At 34.8% G+C, this 23,946-nt stretch overlaps 2 protein-coding genes across 2 annotated transcripts in view; both read right to left on the bottom strand.

Moving 5' to 3' along the window:
- Positions 1-407: 407 nt before the first annotated feature.
- On the bottom strand, positions 408-9,428 carry LOC136026033 (uncharacterized). The gene is made up of 4 exons (XM_065702191.1): positions 9,049-9,428; positions 6,116-6,212; positions 2,974-3,322; positions 408-814 (listed from the first exon to the last, which is right to left on the bottom strand). The coding sequence occupies exons 1-4, from the start codon at positions 9,318-9,320 to the stop codon at positions 702-704; spliced, it is 831 nt and encodes a 276-aa protein (XP_065558263.1). The 5' UTR covers positions 9,321-9,428; the 3' UTR covers positions 408-701.
- A 1,530-nt stretch (positions 9,429-10,958) lies between these two features.
- LOC136026031 (nuclear pore complex protein Nup214-like) overlaps positions 10,959-23,946 on the bottom strand; it is an 89,924-nt gene continuing 76,936 nt past the window's right edge. Inside the window, exons 14-16 of the mRNA XM_065702188.1 lie at positions 20,383-20,574; positions 13,807-13,975; positions 10,959-11,078 (exon numbers count right to left, since the gene is read on the bottom strand). Coding sequence (XP_065558260.1) covers positions 11,048-11,078; positions 13,807-13,975; positions 20,383-20,574 — 392 coding nt within the window. The 3' untranslated portion in view covers positions 10,959-11,047. The remainder of the gene's footprint in view (positions 11,079-13,806; positions 13,976-20,382; positions 20,575-23,946) is intronic.

Raw genomic sequence — 23,946 nt, 5'->3', positions numbered from 1 at the left:
TAGGGTGTATAAGTAACATCTCTGCAAAGGACTAGGGTTTTAAGTTGAAATTTATATGGATAAATAAAATGGCCCATTCTGAAGCCAATGTGAATAAGTACACCTTTTATAATGTTTGCAGTTTTAGCATCAACGCACTTGATTTACTTAAATTTATAGTTTCCCAAAAGACATACTCTAAAAACAAGAATATCCACTTAAAAAAACGACAAACAAGCGCATTTTTTCTGCAGTTTGTTTTAAGAAATTGGTCTATTTGGCATATGAATGGTTCTTACGGAAACATATCCCTCCTCGATCCACACAACTAATATTTATTGACGCCCGACAAATAGCTAAATATAGACTCTGTAATAGCTGGATATTCCCATGTCAATCTGCCTAGTTTGTAAACACATTGATTCATATTTTTAAACAAAACGCTTGTACTTCCAAAAACAAAGATAAAATAAAACGCTAGAGCATACATTAAGCAAAAAACTCAAAAAGATCCAAATTCTTCTCTTTTACTGCATCAAAATATATACTATTTGGAATTGAATTATTATACTCAGTACTATGCACCTTTATAGGATTCCCATTCATAAGAATATTTCCGTTAACAACAGGTGAATCGTCAACGTCCGAATGATGAATAACTGGGTCAAGAATATCTACACTCGGTTTTTCTGCAAGGAAATCAAGAAAATCAGGTGATTCATCTATTTCTTTTGTGAAAACATCGACGCATCTGGTGGTTTCCGTCGATTCCTCAACGCTCTGCATAAGCCATTGTAATAAACTGTCACAGACATCATCAGGAAAAGGCGATAACCTAGAATATAATTGGCTTACAATCTAAAATGTCAATTGGAACACCAGTTCCAGATCACTAATTCTCCAGAATTCTTAAGGACTTGAGACATCCCAAAACTAACTTGTGAGGGGTCAAGTAAAAAATAGATAAATCACTCAAGGAGTAAGAGGAGAGAAAAAATGGAGACGAAGGGGGTACATTAAGGAACAAAGGGAAGGCACTTAAAAGCCATAAGACAAATTAACCAGCAAAAAAAAAGAAATCATGACGAAAGTCCCACTAGCTTCCTCAAAATGACATCAAAAGTATAATTTACAGTTGACAGCAAAAAGGATGGAAGAGCTAAAATCCTAGTTCTGTACTACCACATACACTGTTACTTTCCCATTAGAAAATGAAAGGTTATTCTTCAACAACAGATGGGAGAGGGAGTTGAGGATAAGAGATTCCAACGTTTTTGTCAAAGTTGCACACAACTTAGTGCCTAAGATCCTGTTTTCCTACCGGTGCTTCTTACCATATTTCCAAATTTATTTTTGGGTGTGCCGTGGAGGGTTGCGTACTAACATTTTTCAAATAATTGTACTCTTTTACGCATACCTATCATATACCAAACTGCTTTGCACGCGAAGCAGACATGATGTTTTATTTTACCGTTTGAAGGGTGCCCGTGTGCGTAAACAATGAGCTAACCCTTTTCATGCACCGAGGGTGTAATTTGCTATGGAGCAGGGGGAGGGGGAAAAATTTCCCCTCTCAGACCTTGGTTTGCAATCTCTCCGACCCGATCCCCCCCCCCCGCTGAAATTTAGTTTCTTCATATATCTTGTCAAAACTAAGATAAACCTGCATAACTTAAGCATCAATAGAAACGTATCAGTTTTCTTTAGTATATATTTACCATTATAGTACTATGAAATATCTTTATGGTACATTTATAGTTCTATATAGTACTTTCATGGTACCAAATGGTTGAAATGGCTAGGGCACGTTCTGCTTATGAAGGATGACAAATTACCGAAGATTGTTCTTTTCGGCCAACCGTCTAGGGCTAAGCGGAAAGGTCGTCCTCGTCTGGGGTGGGAGGATGTCATAAAGAAAGATTTAAAGGAAATGGGAACTTCGTGTGAGGGTGTAAAGAGGGAGGCTTTGAATAGATTGGGACGGAGGAGGAGCGTGCTTAGCTATGTTAGCCTCAGGCGACTTGGTACTGCGGTGAGTTGTTAGTAGTAGTAAATGACCCATTTTTCAGTTTTTACTGTCATTTTTACTTGATTTGAGGAATTTGCAACAGCTTTGTCCCCCCCCAGGCTTTTAATGAAATTACGCCACTGTCACACAAGAAAAAACAGAGCTTTCGTGGAAAATTTTTACATTGAAGGAGGATGAATGATAAAGAGAAAAAAAAGAAGGTGGTAGTCTTAATTACAATTACGGAGTTCAAGCAAGGTTCATTGAATTTTTATCTTTCTAATAAGCATTTCCTTTATTTACAGTTACAGACATTCAGTTTTATCGATTTAAACTCTCGAAATTCCCGAAGTCAGCATGTGAACGACTTAGAACGAGCATTGGCATAAAGTAGTGTTAGGTCAAATACTAGCATAAAATACAGTGTGTTCGTTTTAAAGTATGTTCGTTTCCATTGAGCTCTGCATTTACTTGGCATCACTTAAAGAACTCGAAAATTTGAATAACTAAACTCTTGAGAAAAACAAAGTAAAATTTGAGCTGTCTTGAAATGCACACAAAGAAAAACGAATAAGATTCATAACCAAAATTCCACAAATGAAATTACAGAAAAACTTCAACCAAAACAGGCAAACAAGAATCAACAATGCAACTTCATTCAACTCCAGATTACCAAGATCAAGGAGGGAAATTTGCGTATTTAACCAGTTTAGGGCTGAACAGTGGCCCTCTCTATTTACATTTTAATTTCGAGAAACTTTTCTACTTCATTTAATGCTTTGGATATCACCAGCAGTAGCTCAAAACTCATTATTTTATACCTTAAAAACTTAACAGAAGAGTAAAAAAAAAAAACTAAAGTCATTTTCGACAAATTTTGACTTTTCAATAGATTCTTTTTCCAACTGCTGCCCTTCCTCTTATCACCCACTTGACAGTCAACAGCTGACAATACTACAAAAACAATCTGATTTAAAAATAGATACCTGTCATTGGATTGCGGAGTGACATTTCCACTTTCCTGGCTTCCATCTGTGACTTCTGAACTACTACTTTCCCTGCAATGCAAAAGATTGCTAGGAGGCAATGCAAAATACGAATGCTCAGCAAAGTGTCCCCATTGACTTCGCCCTGTCCTTTCGGCAGAAGGTCATTAATGAGTGCTGCTGACTCAAAAGATGAAGTCTTTGGAGAGCTATGCTTGGTAGATTTGGTGCAGAAGGACTCCTCGATCCTCACAAGCTTCTCATTTGTTTGCACCAAATGACTGTTCTCCTCCATTAATTGCTTGTTGGCTTCCCAAAGCTGTCTATTCTCCTTCTGTAGCATTTCATTCTATAAAATACATGTGATATACCTTTTATAATTTTACTTTTATGGCATTTCCAACAACCATCAAGATAGTTGAAAATTGCGACTTGTACACAAAACTTCTCGTGTTCAGCAATAATAAATCCTGAAATCTTAATCTTGCTTTGGAAAATAGTGGTCCAAACTACAACTGTGATGGTTGAGAATCAGTCTTGATTGTTCCTTAAACATCCCTTTTTTAGTCCAGATAAACTAATGGAATGCCAAATTTCGCAATCTAGATTATCAGTTTACAATCCAGATTATAGCCAGACACTTCCTTTAATTTAGCTAAAATTACTCTTTTTCCTCCCCCCCCCCCAACAGCAATATAAGGGCAAAGCGTCTTTTATGACAGTTTAGCCACAAACATAATCAGCTTTTAAAAATTTTTCCACAGAATAGAAGAAAAGGAAATTTTTTAGAACACAACAAAATAAAGGAATTTTACTTCTTTTAACTTTAAGTTTCTATTTGAAAAGAAAAAGTATCTATCTATCTATCTATCTATCTATCTATATATATATATATATATATATATATAGCAATGGCTTAGGGTATTAAGTTGAAACTTTCAGGGCTACTATTGCTAATACTACCACTATCGAACTAAATCAAAAGGATTCCTGTGTCCATGCTGTCAAAATGGCATAGATAAAACACCTCACGAATATAACTGAGTATTAAGTTGAAATTGCCAGGGTAAGTAAAACTAAAACTAAAAGCACTTCTAAGATAATTTCTCAAACTAATTGGCTTACCATACATAATGAAAGAAAACGATTTATTTAATTGCTGGTTTGCTTTGTTTTAAATGAATGAATGTTTTTCTTTTATTTCTCAGCTGTTCGCTAGTGTCTGTTGATGACAGTTCTAATTTTTTAGAATTGTGCAAATCGTGGGTATTGGCAAATGACTTGCTTTATGCTTGTTAGGTATTTGGTTTTAATTCTTATAATTTTTGGCTTTTATTGAATTTTGTTTGTCTTTTATTTTTTTGGATGTTTCATTGTTTTTTGTTTTTTTCACATTGACTTTCCACGTTTGTTTTGCTGGTTTTGTTACTTCGGCACTTTCCTTATATATACTATTTTGTTCACGCTGAAGAAGAGAGGTGATTGTTCTCTCGAAACATTCACTTTGTGTGTTTTTTTCAATATTCCTGTTTGGCCTTAATACCCCCATTTTTGATTCTCTATATTAAAAGCAGTTCAGGGATGAGGGGTTACATAGTTTACGCTAATTGGGCTTGCCTTCTCATCTTTTATTTATTAATACCAGCAAATTCAGGAGTTTTCCACAAACAAAACAGATTATAAATTCATAAGATGTGTAAGATGCACCATTCCAATGACAATCTATGCAACGATTTTGATAAGCATAGTGGAAAGCAAGATTTCAGATTTACCCAGGTTCATGGGGTTATTTACCCATTTACTCTGGGTCATTTACCCAGGCGTCATGAATTAAAAGCTTATAAATTTTGATGTTTCATATTCACAAATTGCGATCCGGTTTTATAAAGCTGTTTCGTTCTGCCGATAATTTTGAATCTTGTTTGACAGACTTTTAATTTCTTGAATTCTTTAACACAAGCATTAATCTAAAACTGACGTTTTTCTAACTTGCAAGATAAATATTCTTTAAATATGGTAAAGGTAGGGTGAAAAGAATAGTTTTAGCTACATTGTATCTTGCTGGAGAATATACTTCGGGCATCCTTCCATCAAATGTAAAATCAACAGTTTTATAAACAAAGGTTTATATTCTTGTTTCTACAGAATTTGTTGTTTGAGGCTCATTGAAAAGATGACTTCACTAAAAAAAAGTAGCAGAAAGTAACAAAACTAATGCTAAAAAACAATAGAACACAGGTTTTATCATGGTAAATCTAAGCCAATGTGAATGTTTTCAACAGAATCCTGATTGGCAAGCATTTTCGAAATTAAGCGAGAAACAGGCAATTCAAGGCAAATCTTTAAAGAAAAATTTTCCAGTATATTAATACAACTTTATCATTGACACAAACAATCTTACATTTTTTCTAATATAAAAAAAAATATCTTTAAACACTATTAAATTTCACCTACAATTCCAAGACAAAGCCTAAAGCCTTGAGTTTCATTGCAAAATGGAAGTAATTAACAACTGCCAACATGAACAGTTAACTATCACTAGAACAAATACACTTTTGTTATCTTTTTTCAATGACAGATCCCTACCCATATTTTCCTTATTTTAAGCTTTCCTTAACTGTAGTTCACTGAAAAAATCGTATGACATACCTACCCCCAATAGACTCAAAATCAGTATACATCAATGGACATGTATCTATTCGCGGAAAAAGAGAATAGTGTTTATGAAACATTTGATGATCTTTATACAAAATACATTTTCTGGACTAAACACTAAAGAAACAAAATTCTTACTTCATCACATTCAGAAATCATAATAATTGAATTTTATGGTTGCTTCCAGTATGACTGTACTCTACAGGCCAATTTGATTGATGAGAGCCAGCAGTGGGCCGCAGGTATAATTTTTTGTTATGGGCATCCTACCAGATGCTACTTTTCCAATTTGCTAGATACACACAGCTGCTAACTTACTACCCTGGTGTTTATCAGCATTTTTGATTTTATAAACTCACAAAACAGAGAGGCTTCAACCAAATACATGCCATGAAAATGAAAAAATTGTTAAACGAGCTGAACAAATGGAATTTAAGATATATTACTAAAATCCCTTATGTAAAAGTGACAAAAATGCCTTAAGTACCTTCTGCTGTAGTCCTCTGACTACAATTTCCAGATGGTCTAGTCGTGCCTTCTTCTTGTCTCTAGCAGTTTGGGCTGCAACTCTATTCCTTAATTTACTGTAATAAAAATTAAAAATTACAGCAAGTCTATTATCAAAAAGTCTTCACTAAACTGGGTAACTATTTTTGGCTGATCCTACTTATTATTTTTCCTTTATATTTAATGGCTCTCTAAGCCTTGCTAAAAGCTTTGATGCAAGCATTTTTATGAGGTGAAAAGCATAAAGAAAAAGAAGATTTAGCATTTTTTGAACACATAATGTCAAATTTAAATAAAAGTTTTCATCTTTCAGAATATTTAGCTCAGAGCAACTAGCTGCTCTTATTTGTGGATGCATTTTTATTGACTGTACAAATATAGGATTCATTGTCTTCTCATACACTATCTATTAAATTTAGGTTATTTTTTGAATAAGTTTGGATTTTGATACCAAAAGTTCTACATTTTGCTACATGTGCTATTCATGGAGATTTTTGCATCAGAAAAAAAAGCCCCAGCTGAGTAAACCCAGAACTAAGACACAAGAAATTTTCTTGCTGTGCTCATGTTATGCTGAGCTCAAACATCTGCAATTTTTTCTGAGTCTACACAAGGTGCATTTATCAATAACAGAAATCTGTTTATGTCATGTTTGTGTAGAAACATGGGACTTAGCATAAAAAGGAATTTTTCTTCAGTAAATATTCTTTTTAGTAGCTCAATTGAATTATTTCAATGAAGCCACTATATTGTCATCAAACATGTATTTAGAGCAAAAATCCAACAGAACCTGATATGAAACTCAAAAACAGCCTATTTTGCAAGGACACATAACCATATAAAAATAGGATTACTTATCTTTTAATTTATTATCTATGAAAGGAGAAATTGTTCTTATGAAGAAGTGAACTGAGATTATGTTTCATTTTTAAAAAAAACTCCCAAAAATGTAGTACAAATATTTAGACAGATACTTCAAAATTACCTTAATTCATACTTCAGAGCAAATAAGTTGCAAGAACTGTGATGCTCCATAGTTGATGATGGTGATAGATCTGGTTGCTGTGTTAAGGTCAAGCAACACATCATCAGGACTAGAGTGTTGCAGAGATGCAGTTTAAGCCCACTTGGTAACAGTGACCACATGGTAGGTATGGTTCATAAACCATTCTCCAGCAATTTAGGGTTGGCACCACTGCACAACAGTAACTTAAGATTGAATGTGTGAGATGGTTGGGTATGACAAGCTGCATCATTCTCCAAGCTGACTCTCTAGTATATAGTCCAAGTAATTACAAGTAATAGTCTTGTAATTACTAGTAAACAGTCCAAGGATTTGAAAAGAACCAGGCTACTAAATCTCTAGCATTTTTAAAATCCCTTTGATTTTTATGTCAAAGGGAAATTTGTAATATTTTTTCAGTCCTATTGGTTTGATTTTATACATGGATTAATGCTAAATTTCCATGAGTTTTTAGAAGGAACAATTAACATGATTTTTGTATTTGCCATTTAAATCATAAATTTTTTTTTAACTTCATGGGACATAGTACAAGTTTTGCATATGACCAAAAACATTTATTTGTTATTGTTTTCTTTACTCTTTAAACTTGTATTACTTTTAAACATTGACTAGAATTATACAACACCCATATTCAGTTAAATTCATGCTTTACTGAAACCAAAATTAGAATAAAAGATTTTACAAGGTCCCCAAAGAAAATTGCCACCATATTTCAAAATTTGTAGTAAAACTATAGTGTTTTTTTTTACTATGCACCAAAATGCACTTTTCTTTGGAGAATTTAGTGCAACAGTTGACCTGCAAAACCTGCAGGTTTTACTAATGCCAAAAATTTAGTATATTAATTTTGTACAGTAACTAAGTTAATTGGTATTTTATTTACTGATCCTTTTTTTATGTATGGAAAATAAAAATTAGGCCTAGTAATGCAAACTTTTTATTGAGCTACTGAAATGTAGACATTTGTTTCAGAAATTTCCTTGCACTTACTACACCATTTTGCATAAAAAAGTTGTATTGTTTCTAAATTTAGTTGCAGTCAGCTTGTAAAATGCAAAGTTCTGATTTCCTTGAAAAAAAAATACTAAAAAGATATAAAAACAGAAACTAAGAAATAATTATCACACAGAATTTCATCAGAAATGGTTAGAACAGATATAAAAATTCATCTGTGAATCCATTTTGAATATAGCAGATAGAGCAAAAAGTTAACCAATAAATGACAAATACAAGTTTTTATACACAGCAGAAGGGAAAAAAGAAATCATTAGCTGTTTCATTTAGCATCTCCTCCATAAAATATTAAATGAAAAGCATAACTTTATGCAAAAATTTCACATGGCTGAAAAAACATTAAGATTTGTATCTTTTGTAAAAACCATTCCTATAAATGAAATTTATCACTTGATTTAAATTTATGCCAACCCCCCCCCCCCCACCAATGTACTTCACCAAGGGAAAACATACGCCTAGCTTATTTGCTGCTAAATTAATTCAAAGGAAAGAATAATGTTTAGAAAATTCTTGGGAGTCACAGGCCTAAACATTAGGCTATGGCCTGTGTTGGCCAATTAAGGGGGTGGGGGAGTAATCTGATTTTAGGAGTGATATACATCAGTAGGACCAGGTCTATTTTAAAATTATAAAAAATAGTTCTCAGGATTTTATAGTGAGTTGAGGTAGGTACTTCAAAATACCTTCCTGGGATAGACTTTAGCCTTTAGACCCATCCCTAAAAGTTTCATTTTCCTAACCTAACACCTTTCCAAGATAGCCAAAAGTAACTAAACTAGAATTTTACCATGATTTCAACTTCCCCAATTTCATTAAAAAACCTTCATCTAGGGTTTTAATGGTGGTGGCTGCTCAATAAGAACAGTTGAACTTACCGCCTTGCAACCTTCTCTTCAGTTGAGAGGTGTTCCAACCTCTGTCTTTTCCTTGCTGGCTTGAAAAATTCCATTTCATCTGATATTCCACTATCTTCACTGTCAGAAGTAGGCCTACAAGGCATGGAAACTACTTCTTCAAACCCAGAAGGATAGGGGACATTTTCCTCATCTTCTATTTTGATAAATCCTCCTGATTTCAGAGGTAAAGTAATGCCATAAGGTTCTACCTCAATTTTGGGTCTAATAATCCTCAAGCTTTTCCCATCCATTTCTTACACATTTAGTAACCAAATGATTGAAGCCACAAGCATCCTGAATAATATAAGAAGACACAAATTTTTATGGTAAAAGCCCTGATAGGTTTGCTGGTGTGTTCAAATTCTATTGGTTTATTTTGAAATGGACGTTTTTCATTGGTCAATCATTTATGATGTAAATAATTAATTTTTTCGTAAGAATGTTCAAGTTGCGTCTTCACTTTTCTTCATAGTGATAGGCTGAATGCTATCGCTTGCGTTAATAAATACCTTGGACTTTGACGTCAACAATAGTTGACCTAGCCCCCAGTGAAATTCAGATGTTTTACTTTTGAATTCAAGGAAATGATGGCAGCTACAAGCATCCTGAATAATACAAGTAGACACAACATTTCTAGTTAATACCCTGATAGGTTTGTTGGTGTGTTCATATTCTACTGGTTAATTTCGAGATGAAAGTTTTTCATTGGTCCATCGTTTATGATGTACATGTTTGAATTTTTCATTAGAATATTTAAGTTGCATCTTCACTTTTTTTCATAGTGAAAGGTTAGAAGACTTTGCTTGCATTTAGACCCTGAACTTTAACGTCAACAATAGTTGACCTAGCCCACAGTCAATTCAAACGTTTTAACCCTTTTAAGTCATAGCTGCTCTCTCTGTTTAACCTTGAACTCTAACTGACTTATCGCAACTCTTGCAACTGATTAGTCAGCGTGTTTGCAGTTAGATTTTGAAAATTTCACTTTACGATTTTTTGACGTGGTTTAGGCCATTTGAAAATAATTCCATTTAAGTTCCTCTTGTAATTTTTGCATTAACGTAACCATTTGGAAAAATTTTCAAGCATACTGACAAGGAAACCAACCTTCAACATTCGGGTCTTGTCATAATTTGGTCAACTACCATTGTTCAGGAAATCAGCCAAGGCTGCCCACCTGATCAATCTTTTTGTTACCCAGCGTCACCTTTTCGTCATCACTTATTCCTAGCCTGTGACTTAGTCTTCTTAACATTAATTTTCAAACTTATTCTAGCACCCTGAACTCACAAAACCTCTCAAAGTTCATTGATTTTTTTCACGCTTTTATCTAGGATACTTAAATCATCAGCAAAGTCTAATTCCAGGAGTCTTTCCTCCCCATTTGATTCCGTGGTCTTCCATTGCCTTTCCTATGCTCCTTAAAGCAAAGCCCATCAAAATTATCCATATAAAGGAGGATAGAACACACCCCTCATTCACTTCTGATTTAATACAAAACGAGCTGCTGACAGCATTTCCAACCTCAACTGCAGCAGTGTTCATGCAGCAGCATCTCGTACATAGCACTAATCCCTTTAACGTATCTGTCTGGTATATAATACAAGGATAAGACCTTTGCTAGAGGTCTTCGCAAAGGCAATATAATGTTTCAGAAAACCATTTGCTTATACATTTTTCTTTTCACTGTCTTTAAAATATCTGTTTCAGAAAAAAATTATTTTCCCATCTATGTGTGGACAACAGGAGTAAGTAGGTAAATATTATTTTTTTTTCTTTCTTTTTTATTCTAGACGGACGATTTACTAAATGACAGAAGTAATACTTGGGATTGAACTTAGCTTATTAGAGCGGTTTCTAACAAATATCTTCAAGCTGAAGAAAATCGATAAATGTTCAACTGCTGTATTCAAAAATCAAAATTCAAAATAAAAAATCACAAAGAAAATCTCTTCAAACACTTCCAGTTTATTTCAAACTATCGCCATGAAGAAAATGAACTGCCTCCTCTGAAAAAAAAAGGCAAAATTAGTGAAATCAAAATAAAGACATCTAATTGACCTTTACCCCTTTCCACAATGGAGGTTAATGATTGCTAAATTGGGGCAATTCAACAGTCATCAAGGTTTATGCCCTCTGTGCAATGTTAATGTTTTCGCATAAGACGAAGACAACAATTTTACTATCACTCAATAATTGAAATTCAGCTTTATCCATCTACTGATTTGCATTTTAGAAATCTGCTTTACCTTTTTGGAAAAATAAATTGAAAACCAATGGAGAACATGCAGAACTTATGAAAGTTACCTATTTTTTAATCAAACTTGGATCATTCTCTAAAAACAACTCGAAGCAATCGAAGCAACAAAATGTAGCAGAAAACCATTCACCTACTACTACTACTTTGATTGGTCCAACCCTGGTAATTATAGACCAATTTCGTTACTATCAGCGTTTTCTAGGATTATTGAAAAAATTGTTTTCGTGGCAAGGCTTTGGGATTCATTCAATCTTTCCTTACTGGTAGAATGCAGCGTGTCCATTAATGGTGATATATTAAGTTTTCACGAAGTGAAACATGTATTGACACAAGGATCAAACCCCCGGCCCGTTGTTTTTCCTTGTGTATATTAATGATTTGTGTAGTGCTGTTGATGGTCTGGATGTTAAACTGCCGTGTGGAGGGATTGGAAGTGAAATTTCAGTTAGGGAAATTCTAGCTTTGTTTGTAGATGACGCAATTTACAGCTGCAGCAAAGACCGAGAATCAGCTAATGTCAAAACTGAGGGAAAGCCTAAGTCAAATTCAAATTTGGCTAGAGGCTAATAGCCTAGTTATTAATCTTGATAAGTCATCAGTTGTTGTTTACGGTCGTTCCAAGAATTATTACCCATGGGTTCAGGGTTTAACCTTAATGCTGAGCTCAAGTACTAAGGAATGGTATATAGATTAAACACTGTCTTTTAAGGAACCAAATTGAGTCTATTGGCGCTAAGATTTCCCGTAATGAGATTTCCAAACTAATGACTTGAAGTGGGATGCCCATATTCAAAACACCCTCAAACAAGTTTCCCCTTCGCTTTCCCTTCTAAAACTTTTGATTAAATTTTCTTACCCCCCCTAAGGATCTTCTCCAATTTTATTGTTGTTTTATTCGGCCAATACTGGAGTTGTTTGTCCATTTTGGCATTTTGGTATTTCTTCAGAGCATATTTATAAGACTAAAAATGTCCAAAAACGAGCACTTCGAATCATAAATGGTGTAGGGTAGGTTCCATACCATTATCTACTAGGTAAGTTCAAGCTCACCACTTTGGCCGATAGAAGGAACCTCCAGGGCCTTCGTTTCGGTACTAAGACCCTGTCTGTTCTCCGATTATGTTCAATCATCCCCGAACCCTACCTTCCCGCCCGCAACAGACCATCCCGTATAAAATCCCCAAAAGTCCCAAACTGACTCCCATCCACGCTAAACATGAAAAATATTGCAAGAGTTTTGTTCCAAGTTTTTTTGAGCTGATACTAGTGCTATTTCACGAGGTAAAATCCAAATTTGGAAACAATGGTGTGAAAGAAAATTTAAAATTAAATTCTATTCTAATGCTGGAATTTTGCGAAAGTTGCAAAATATATTTCCAGTCGAGATTATTCGTATGCTTCATTTCTTTCTGGTATGTCCGTATTTTTTTTCACTGTTGTGCTGTTTGGTCAATCTCATTTTCTCTCCACCTTCGTCCTTTTCGTGTCTTTAAAAATTCATCCATACGGATTTTAAGTTGCGTCCGCAGCCGTGTTTCAGTCAGAGAAATCTATGTAAAATTTAGAGTGACACCACTGTTTGGTTTATTCTTTAACAGTAATGTAAAACTAATGTATCGAATTATGAACTACAATCTAGGACCTTCCTTTAATTTTATGTTTCAACTAGGAAACCAGGTCCATAACCATTCAACTAGACAAGCTCAGAATGTCTGTACACCTTTTGCTCCATCTATGCGATCCACGTTTTCTTTTAGGCATGTTGGACCTAAATGTTGGTTAGATATGCCTGGGGATATTAAACTTATTAAGGAACTGTCTTAGTTGGTGTTTCTGGTTAAAGAATTGTTTTAGTATGTATGGGTAAAGGGATTACTCTCCAGTTGTATAAAGTAGATGGTCAAAGTATAAGTATAAATAAGTTTCTTTTGTGTGTGCATTTAAGTAGTTAATTATTAACATTTTACGTTAGTAAAATTATTGTAATGAGAATTTAACCTAACACAGACCTCATCGAGGTCTCTAGGGACAGAGAAGTGAATTGAAATTTGAGGTAATTGTTATGTTTTTTCTCTAGGTTGTTGTTCAATTTTTGTTATTCTCTCTCTCTCTCTCTCTCTCTCTCTCTCTCTCTCTCTCTCTCTCTCTCTCTCTCTCTCTCTCCCTCACTTAATTCATAAAATTTCCTCGTTTATTCCAAGTTTGTATATAAACTTGTATTTTTCAAAGTACAATTATGGCAAGATTTTTTTTTTGTAAATGAAAATAAAAAGCAACACTTAAATTTAATCAAACACAAATCATCCCGTATATAAGAAAGCGGTCCCCCGCTCCTCAAATGGCCGAATTCGAAATAATATATTACTTCCCTAAGTTTCAGGTCGTACCCTTTCCTGTCAAGCCCCATCCTAATGCCTCATTTGGTCAATTAAAATAGGGTTAGCCTATTTTGAAAAACTAAATACTAAGAGACTCACCCAAAGGCAGGAGCTTGTCCAAAAGTAGAGGGTTGCTGGCGACTCATTCCGAACTGCGACCCCTCTGTAGTACTGGTAGCAATAGAGCCAAATGTAGGAGTGTTCTTCGCAGCAAAAGCTTCAAACACGTTGCCAGTGCCAGTAGATGCACCATTTGCAAAAACAGAGCCTGAAATTTATACTTGAGAATAGCTATAACAGTTTAATAGTAATGTCTTTCCTTTTGTTACGGTACTTTTCAGAATCTGACAAAACAATCACAGAAAAAAAACAGAATGGTTTTCACGTTATATTGATCGAAGGTTTGAAATATGAATAGCATATGTGATGAATATAGGTGGGTTTTGCCTTACAAAAATGACTGTTGATACCCTTGGATGCTCTAAAAACTCCATTGTAATATATATATATATATATATATATATATATATATATATATATATATATATATTAATTCAGATATAACCCTATTAATGTCAAGCCGCTTGAGGCTAACAAACGGAGAAACTTATTGATTTAGCCTACAGAGTGGTAACACCTGATACACATTGATACGGATATATGTTATTATGATCAATTGATATTCGCTGACGTAACAACAGTGACTGTTTTTGAGAGCAGACAAATTTGATTGAATTTGGATAATTTAAATTCAGCACTGTCCACTAAGGATAAGTCAACTTTAGAGTTACTGAATATTATTTTTCACTATGGTACAATTTCAGAAGGGAGATTTGGCGATAGCTCAATTCAAGGTATATCCCCTCTGTCAGGTGCAGATTATTAGTATTACAAACCAAGAAAAGTCTACACCAAAATTCGTTGTTTTTTGCTACGGATCCCAAAACTTAGAGACTGTGGTGGAAGCGAATCTTCTCTCTTATAAAAACAATAATCCGAAAGCTTCGAAAAGTACAGCTAAGGGCGTAGATCATGCTTTCCGCGGGTTTGAATCATTTCCAGATATTCGTTTCCAGTTTCTGAAAAAGCCAGTTACAAAAAGCCCCCGTATCGAAAGCCTTCGAGCAAAATGTCTGAGCTTTGAAATCAGCTTACTTTAGCACAAAGCGAAGTAGTAAAGCTTAAGGCTGGCCTAAATAAAGAAATCGAGAAAAAATTTCAGGAAAACATTGCTTCCATAGCTGGAGTAGGAGGCTCCTCACAGCAAGCCGCTCAAAACCCTGAACTCTTTGCTTTGGAAATTTATGACTCAATCACGTTAGAATATAATGGAAGGTTCGAAAAAGTTGACAAATTGTTTTCAACTATGAATAGCCAGATTTAGTCAATAGAGCTTCAGGTTGCTACTATAGAGGAAAAAATTGACGATTACGAACAGGAGCGTTTGCTTGATTCCTTGTTGTTTTTTTTTTTTTTTGGGGGGGGGGGGTGAGTGAAACAGGACCCAGGAGCTAACCTGGTTACTACTGTCCTGGATATAGCTAAGAAAATGAATGCAATTGTTCACAAAGAACAGGTGTTGTCAGTGAACCGCTTTAGACTTCCGAACGCCACGGGAACTATCCAGACAACTACGTCTGTTGCGCCAGTTTTAGTTAAATTCGTGACTAAAGATATGGCGTATACTATTTTTAAAGCAAAAACAAAGCTTGCAAAATCAGGTGTATTCGTCACTGAATGTCTGACGAAAATGAGAAGTGATTCTCGAATGTACGAGAGACTGATATGGTGTAAGGAACGTCTGGACTGATCGTGGCCGTAATTACATACATGAACAAGGTGATATCCACCCAATACGCATCCATTAACTTGTTGACGACCTATAGCTTTTAATAAAAGTTGTTTATTTGTGTTTATTTGTATTACTTTTTTGTATTATTTAGTTACTTTAGTATTTGTGCTCTATTATTTTGTTTATTTTTATTGCGGGGAAGAAAGTTAGTTTGCTTTTTTATTTATGATGAATGATTTTTGTTCAATGAGTAGATTTATGTCTAATCCACTCCGTATTGAAGATCATTTGGGGGCGCAAATTGGACGTGATGATTTGCCTATTATTGATTCAAAGCCCTTTCGTGAAAGTTCTTACATATTGCCGTCAAAACTTAATTCTGACATGTCGCTGTGTCTTTGCTCGTGGAATTACCACCTTACTACAGGGTATTTAGGTGTTCTGCAGTTAATTGAGAAATTTTCTTCAAAATTTGATATTATGAGTGTCTGTGAAAAGTTTTGGGTGCCGACCAATCTCTCACGGCTTATTATTTTCCAGGATATAATTTTGACGTGAGGAATTGATCACCTATGAAGGGATGATTTGGGTATATGGATAGAAGGTAAGTTTGAAAGTTTTTGTTAGAATTGGAAATATAAAGAAATTTTATTTTAGTTAGAAGTGTGCACAAGCCACCCAGGTCTCGCTTGGATGAGTTTTTCACAGGCTTTGATGAGTCGATGAGGCTGGTTTCGTCTACAAGAATGGATCATTTTGGTATGGGGAGTTTTAACTTTAATATTTTAGAACTTTCAGTTGATAGTTTGGATTTTTTATAATCATATGATTTCAAATAATCTTTACCCTTTAACTTGTGTACCTACCCGAATTTCTAGTCATTCTTCTACCCTAATTGATAACATTTTCATGGGACATAGCTATTTGAGTCGAAGCTGTCCTGGTGTGATCATATATCCAGGCTCGGATCATCTCTCAGTAATTGCTCATATGATGTGTCTTAGAAATGGACGTATCCAGTCACAGAAAATACTGAAACGTGAACTAAAAACGCAGAATTTGAATAATTTTGCCATGAAGTTGAGTTACATTAAGTGGAACTATTCTTGGTATTTCACCATTCTTGTCATTTCATGTCAATTTTTCAATCGATTTATGAGAAAACATGTCCCTTGCGACTTGTAAAGCAAAAGAAGGACGATCCCCGCAAGCCATGTATTACGAAGAAAATAACAGACATGATAAACAATAGAAACTTGTAATATGAGCAATATCTTAATAGTTACGATGTTGCAGACTTTACAGAATTCAAGGCAATGAGAAATAAGGTGAATAGTGTGAGAAGGCAAGCAAAGAAGAAGTACTTCGAGGAGAGGTTTTCAGATCATAAGGAAGATACAAGAGTTACATGACAAGTTATCAATGAGTTCATGGAAAATGAGAAAAATAGTCAGTCGCCTTGCATCGACATAAACAAAAGATTTTTGAGCGATAAAAATAAAGTTGTAAATCATTTTGGTCAGTTTTATTCTCAAATTGCATTGTCTGATCAAGAGAGTGCAAGATGTGATAGGGAAAATGTTCTCGGTGAGGAACTCAAGGACCCTCGTGGTGACATTGTTGAGTTCCAGTTTGAAAAGTGTACAAATGATGAAGTGATTAAGATGGTGAAAAACATAAAATCGAATTCTGCTAGGGTAGATGGCGTGAATCTCAGAACTTTTAAAGCTGTGATGACGCATATACTACCATGTATCCTACATGTTATCAACCTATCTCTGGAAACAGGGACCTTTCCAGAAGCGCTGAAGCAAGCTAAAGTTATTCCGCTTTATAAAAGGGGTGCCAGGTCAGATGTTGGTAGTTGGAGACTGATTTCGATGGTGCCTCTATTTTCAAAAATTTTAGAAACAGTGATTCGCCATGGTCTATATGACTATCTCGCGAAACATGGTGAATTATTGTGAATAATGTACGAGAATAATAACGCTGCGGGTAAGGTAGGAAATGAGGTTAGCAACTGGTTTTGTATTAAATCAGGAGTTAAGCAGAGTTGTGTTCTATACCCCTTTATATAGATCATTTTGATGGAATTCGTCTTAAGAAGCACAGGAGAGGCAATTGGAGACCACGGAATCAAATGGGGAGGAAAAACGCTCCTGGACTTAGATTATGCTGATGTTTTAAGCATATTAGATGAAAGTGTGAGCAAAATGAATGAATTTTTAGAGGTTTTGCAAGTTCAGGGTACTAGATTAGGCTTGAAATTAATGTGAAGAAGACTAAGCCACTAAGGCTAGAATAATTGAAGATGAAAAGATGACGCTGGGTAACGAAAAGATTGATCAGGTTGGCAGCTTCACTTACCTTGGTAGTATTATTAGTAAAGACACTAATGTGGGAGCAGTGAAGATGTTAAAAGTAGAATAGCTAAGGCTCAGGGTGTTTTTTTACTGTTAAAAAAAGTTTGGAAGAATAGAAATATAAGTCTACAAACCAAGATTAGAATATTGGAAGCTACAGTGATGACAGTGGTCAAATATGGCTCTGAAGCATGGGCGCTCCGAAAAGCAGATGAAAATTTACTAGATGTTTTCCAGAGAAATTGCCTACGGATTGTTTTGGGTACCCGGCTGACTGACCATATTTCAAACAGTAGGTTATACGAAAAATGTGGTTCAATCCCACTTTCTGGGACTATAATGAAAGAAAGGTTGAGATGGCTAGGCCACGTTCTGCGGACGAAGGATGACAGATTGCCGAAGATTGTCTTTTTTGGCCAACCGTCTGGGCCTACACGGAAAGCAGGTCGTCCTCGTCTGGGTTAGGAGGATATCATAAATAAAGATTTAAAGTAAATGGGAACTTCTTGGGAGGGTGTAAAGAGGGAGGCCTTGAATAGATTGATTCAAATGTTGGCCTCAGGCGGATTGATGCTGCAGTGAGTTATTAGTAGTAGTAGAATTTGTAGTGAATTATTAGTTAGAAAATGAGTTTTATGTACCCACCCAGTCGCAAGTGCTTTTTTTGTATCTTTTTTTTTGGGGCGGGTACTGGCATATTAGTTATATTTATTTGATTTATAAATAAAGTGAACTGAACTGAAAAAAAAAAAAAATATATAAAGTGAACTGAACTTACTCCAGCCTGTTTAGAGCCTCTGCTTTGGCCACTTCCCAAAAGTTACCCGGAAATTTAAATTATTAGATCTTCGGCCTTTCAAGATTTGCTTCTATTTAAATGTACATCCATAATGAGATTTTTCTAATAAGGAGAGTTAACTAGAATGTTAGCTACAATTTCTACTTAAATATCTAAATAGTCTTGGATTTAGACCTTGAATGCAAACTATCGAATTGATACCAATAATATAGCTACTGCAAAGGAGATATCAGGCACAATCTGGAGTACTGTCACAACAGATAGATGATCGTCAGCCATTAAAATCTCTTTTAACATCTATGAAATAAAGATAAATCAATGTTTATTATTAGTTTGCAAAGACTTTTAGCTGAAGCACCAAGGACAATGAAATGAAATTTCATAGTCTTAATTGGTTAGGTGGAAACTTACACTGCCATACACATTTGAAATATAAAAAACGTGGGTTTCAATTTTTAACGAAAAAAAAAACCTTCATATGCAGCAATACAGTTTTAATCTGTGTCAACAAACAGTAAAGTACATATGACACCAAACTCTAAGAAGATGAAGCTTTCTTTTAAAGGTGTGTTGCTGTTAAGGGAATCAGCACATCGTTAATCTTTGAATTTTTACCGACAAAAAGTATTGTCAAATTTAACTAATTAGTTTTCTTATTTGTTTTCAAAATTTAACGTGGCAACACAAAATAAAATGTCATGCTCCTTTTAATACTTCATACATTTGTAACGTCCAAAAGAAAATCGCGGTTTTTTGACAAGTCCAGGGGTCGAAAAACTGTTTTTTAAATTAATGTCCTTGGTACTTTAAGATGATGCAAGACTATAAATACACCAAATGTATATATATATATATATATATATATATATATATATAATATATACATACATATATATATATATATATATATATATATATATATATATATATATATATATATATATATATATATATATATATATATATATACATAATTAATAAATACATATTAATAATATTATTAATATACAACATATTATACAACATAATAACATATTATATATATAAAATAGGAGACGTGCTGTTTTAATCCCAGGTTTTCGTATTAGTTTTTCGAAAGTCAATCAAAATGTGGAGTATTATAGCGTATATCGTCATTTATAACCTGGTGATCAACAATCTGACATTCAACAGAATAATAAGCTAGTAAAAAGTAGAAGTTTGAAATATCATTTTTGTTAATGATTCACTTTTCACAATCTAATTAATTTTGACAAAAAAAATGTTTTGAATATTTTGCTAAGTATTTGGATTTTCAATTTATGAATCCAACTAACTACTTACTATCAGAAGAGTCAATCCGCGAGATTTTAGGAGGGGGATTTAGTTTCCAAAATCTAGGAGGGGTGAATAGACCAGGGGGACACAAGCCCGCTTCCCTGCAACAGATGGAAACTGTTGCATGTGTTTTCCTGTGTTTGGGGAGAGAAGGAGAAAAACCCTCAAGTTATGTTCCCAGGTGCAGAAAGTAAAAAAACAACTTTTTAACAGCAAAAATGTGTCGTACTTTTAAAGCGTTATCCAGATATTGGCCTTCTTTGATGAATGTTTGCCCCCCTCCCCCAAAAGGGAGTGTAATATTGAACATACAACTATAGAAATGTCGATAAGAATCTAATTTGCACTCAACTAAAAAGGTGCTAAACAATTAAAGGGGCTAAACAAATAAAAAAAGGGTATACCAGATGAAGCACCAATTGCCGAAGGGGATCCAAATGCAGCTGGACTACCAAATGACGGAGATCCTCCAAAAGATGGCGCACCTCCAAATTTAGCAGAGCCAAATGCAGGGCTACCAAATGCTGGTTTAGAAGGGGTTGCTTGATTCGTACCCCCGAACACAGATGGCTGAGCTGGACTCCCGCCGAAAATTCCTGAAACAAAGACACTATTTCATATACTAACTATTAACGTTTACTACCCTTTGTTTTTTATTCTTTGATCAATCTTTATGAATATACCGAGAAAAAAAAGAACAAAACGTGAATGAAAAGTGAAAAATGATATTATAAAAGATTCATTTCTTAAACGACTTGTTTAACTTCAAAAATTTTGGGCACTCGGAAAATCAAAATTTATCTTTAAAAACATCCATTTGCAGGATAAACCAACGAAGGATGGCCTTATTCCCTGTACACTGACTTTCTTTAATAGGATCTGTTTATGTGTCCTAGATCAGTTGCTCGTTAATTAACCAAGTTTTTCTACTAGAAGTAATGAGTCAATTTAAAATAGCAAACATAAAATAAACAACAATTAAAATGCACTAGGGCATTAAATTTAGACGACCATAAAGTGCCACAGATAACTGTGGTGTTAGCACCCCTCTTAAAACCTCACAAAAGACTAAACTGTAATTTGCACTTTACTTTGATTTAAAACATACATTTTGTTTTGCCAAGTAATTGGGAACTTTTAACGACTGATAAGGTGCCACAGATAAGTTTGGTGTTGTCACCCCTCAAACCTCCCAAGACTAGACTGTAATTTACACTTTCCTTTGATTTAATTCACAAGTTTTATTCTGCCAACTGATTTTACCATGTGCTTGAAAGGAATAGGCCTTTAAAAGAGTTGCCTTTTTAAGGCAAATTCTTTTTCTAAAAAAATGAATACTATTCTGATATTCTGATTTTTTAGTTTTATTTTGAAACTCCTTTCAAGTCAAATCGAAAGCGAACGAACATTTTAATCAACTATAAAGTCAAACGTAAAACGAAAAAATTGCCACAAATAAGAGTCGGGATATCACCCACTTCAACCTATTTTACAGACTAGACAACCCCTTTTACCCATTTTACAAAATAAAATTAGCAATCTTTGGAACAATCTATTTAGCTTTCAGTAAATCACAAACGGAACTTTAGCTTTTATTGACTTTGACGGGTACAGCACCCCAACTCTTGCTTGTAATATTGTTGTTCATTTTAAGCTTGGCTGTATCATATATTTTGATCCATGTTTCATTTCAGTTCGGATGCATTTTTATTACTGTAACGGTTACCACAGATTGAACAAACCATAAGAATCTATAGGAGTATATGCGTGACCGAAAATCTGATCCCGTATATTAACTGGTGAAAACAATCCCCCACAGTAGCCGTCACATCAGTCCGTTTTTACTTTTTAATTGATTCGTTCATGCTTCTCGCGCCCACTTCAGTCACAAAAACTTTCTCGTCCGCTTTAAATATTTCCTTCTTACAGATTAAACAAATCATCATTCTAGACTAGAATTCCACCCCGTAAAATGACGTAACGAGTCAATTGAAGCGACAGGAAAACCAAACTAATTTAAAATTTTCAGGTATTTTTCTAGTTGGAACTAAAATATAAAAATTATAACTCAGACACCACAAATGCTTTTGCAGTCTACATAATGACTTTAGCGATTCTGTTAAAATTTTCAGGAGTTATTCTAGTTTCAATTGACAAATCAGATTTTTTGTTAAAATCCTAACAAAATTACTATATTTTATATAACTACTAGCTGTTGGGGTGGCACTTCGCGCCACCCCCAACACCTAGTTGGTGGGGGCGCTTCGCGCCCCCCAAGCCCCCCCGCGCGCGTAAGTCGTTACGCGCCATTGTAGTTGTGTCCCTGTGTCCCACCTGTAAATAGATATATATATATATATATATATATATATATATATATATATATATATATATATATATATATATATATATATATATATATATATATATTTTTATTTATAAAATATATATATACAATTCTTCGCTGTCCCATTGTCTGTGCACTAATGATTGCCCTTGAGCTTTGTTGATGGTGATTGCTAATCGAACATTCCCTGTGTCTCCGTCTCATTTATATATCCCCCTGTGCCCCCGGCGTCCCCGTTGTAGTTGTGTCCCTGTGTCCTGGTCGTCATTTGTGTCCCGGTGTCCCAGTTTGTAATTTCTCTTTGAGTGTCCCGGTCGTCATTTATATTCCCTGTGTCCCGGTGTCCTGGTCGTCATTTGTGTCCCGGTCTGTAATTTCTCTTCGAACAATCCCTGTGTCCCGGTCGTCATTCATATATCCCCCCTGTGCCCCCGGCGTCCCCGTTCTAGTTGTGTCCCTGTGTCCCGGTCGTCATTTATATTCCCTGTGTCCCGGTCGTGATTTGTGTCCCGGTGTCCCAGTCTGTAATTTCTCTTTGAGTGTCCTGGTCGTCATTTATATTCCCTGTGTCCCGGTCGTCAATTGTGTCCCAGTATATAATTTCATCAGTTGACAAACATGACGTCAGTCGACAAACAACTTCATGACGACATACAGCTCAATCCTTATAATGACGTTACTCGACAGAGAGACAGACAGACAGACACCTTATTTTTGTATATATAGATATCTACATGCTTCTTGTAATGTTAAAATCCTATTTTGATCTTCGTATGCAAGATGATTTGCTACTACAGTATTGATCAAAAACGTAGAAACTTGGACGATTACGATTTTCGAAAAAGTCATATTTTTAAATACCTCAAATTTGCCTAAGAAACTACCTCACCTTAATTTGGGACCAGAGATCGAATGATGCTCCAGCAATGCACTACAGGGCCGACACAGGGACCTTAGAAGTCAAGAAGCGTCGTTAATCTGATATAATACAATACAATACAGACTACCTCACCATCTCCCATCCTCAATCCAAGTTGCTGTAATGTTCTGATGCATGTAAGGATGTTAAATCAAACCCCTAAACCACATCCTGAATTCAGAATTGTCTTTTCAGGAAGGCATTCTTTAGATTAAAAAATTCACCCTCAACCAAAAAAAAATTAAAATTGTGAAAGAGCTAGACCGGTAAACTTTTGTTACTTCCTAAGTGACAAAACAGGTTCTCAGCCATGGTTTCAACCAAGCGACTATTTCAACATCCCAAACGAATTGCCCTACAAAGAATTGAGCTTATCCCTTTTTGGCCAAATTCCAAATGCAGGCAGATTCACTTTAGCATCCACAGTTTTGTTGTAATGGATTATTGATGAAATTGGCTTCGAAAGAAAAAATAACAAAAAATCCTGTTAAAATTTTTTTTTTTTTTAATTCAGCTGTTTTCAGAATCAGTGGCTTTCACAAGTAGTTAACTTTGACTGGAAAATCCAAAACACTTAAGTTTTACAAAAAGATTAGAAATTATTGCTTAGACAGCAGGTAATAATAAAATTCGGATTGCATTTTTACAATCAACATACAAAAGGGTATTAAAAAGCGCAATAAAACCTCCTTGAGCTATAAA

This window comes from Artemia franciscana, chromosome 4 (assembly GCF_032884065.1).
Source record: "Artemia franciscana chromosome 4, ASM3288406v1, whole genome shotgun sequence".
NCBI classification, from domain to species: domain Eukaryota; kingdom Metazoa; phylum Arthropoda; class Branchiopoda; order Anostraca; family Artemiidae; genus Artemia; species Artemia franciscana.
This window is presented reverse-complemented; position numbering and strand designations above follow the sequence as displayed.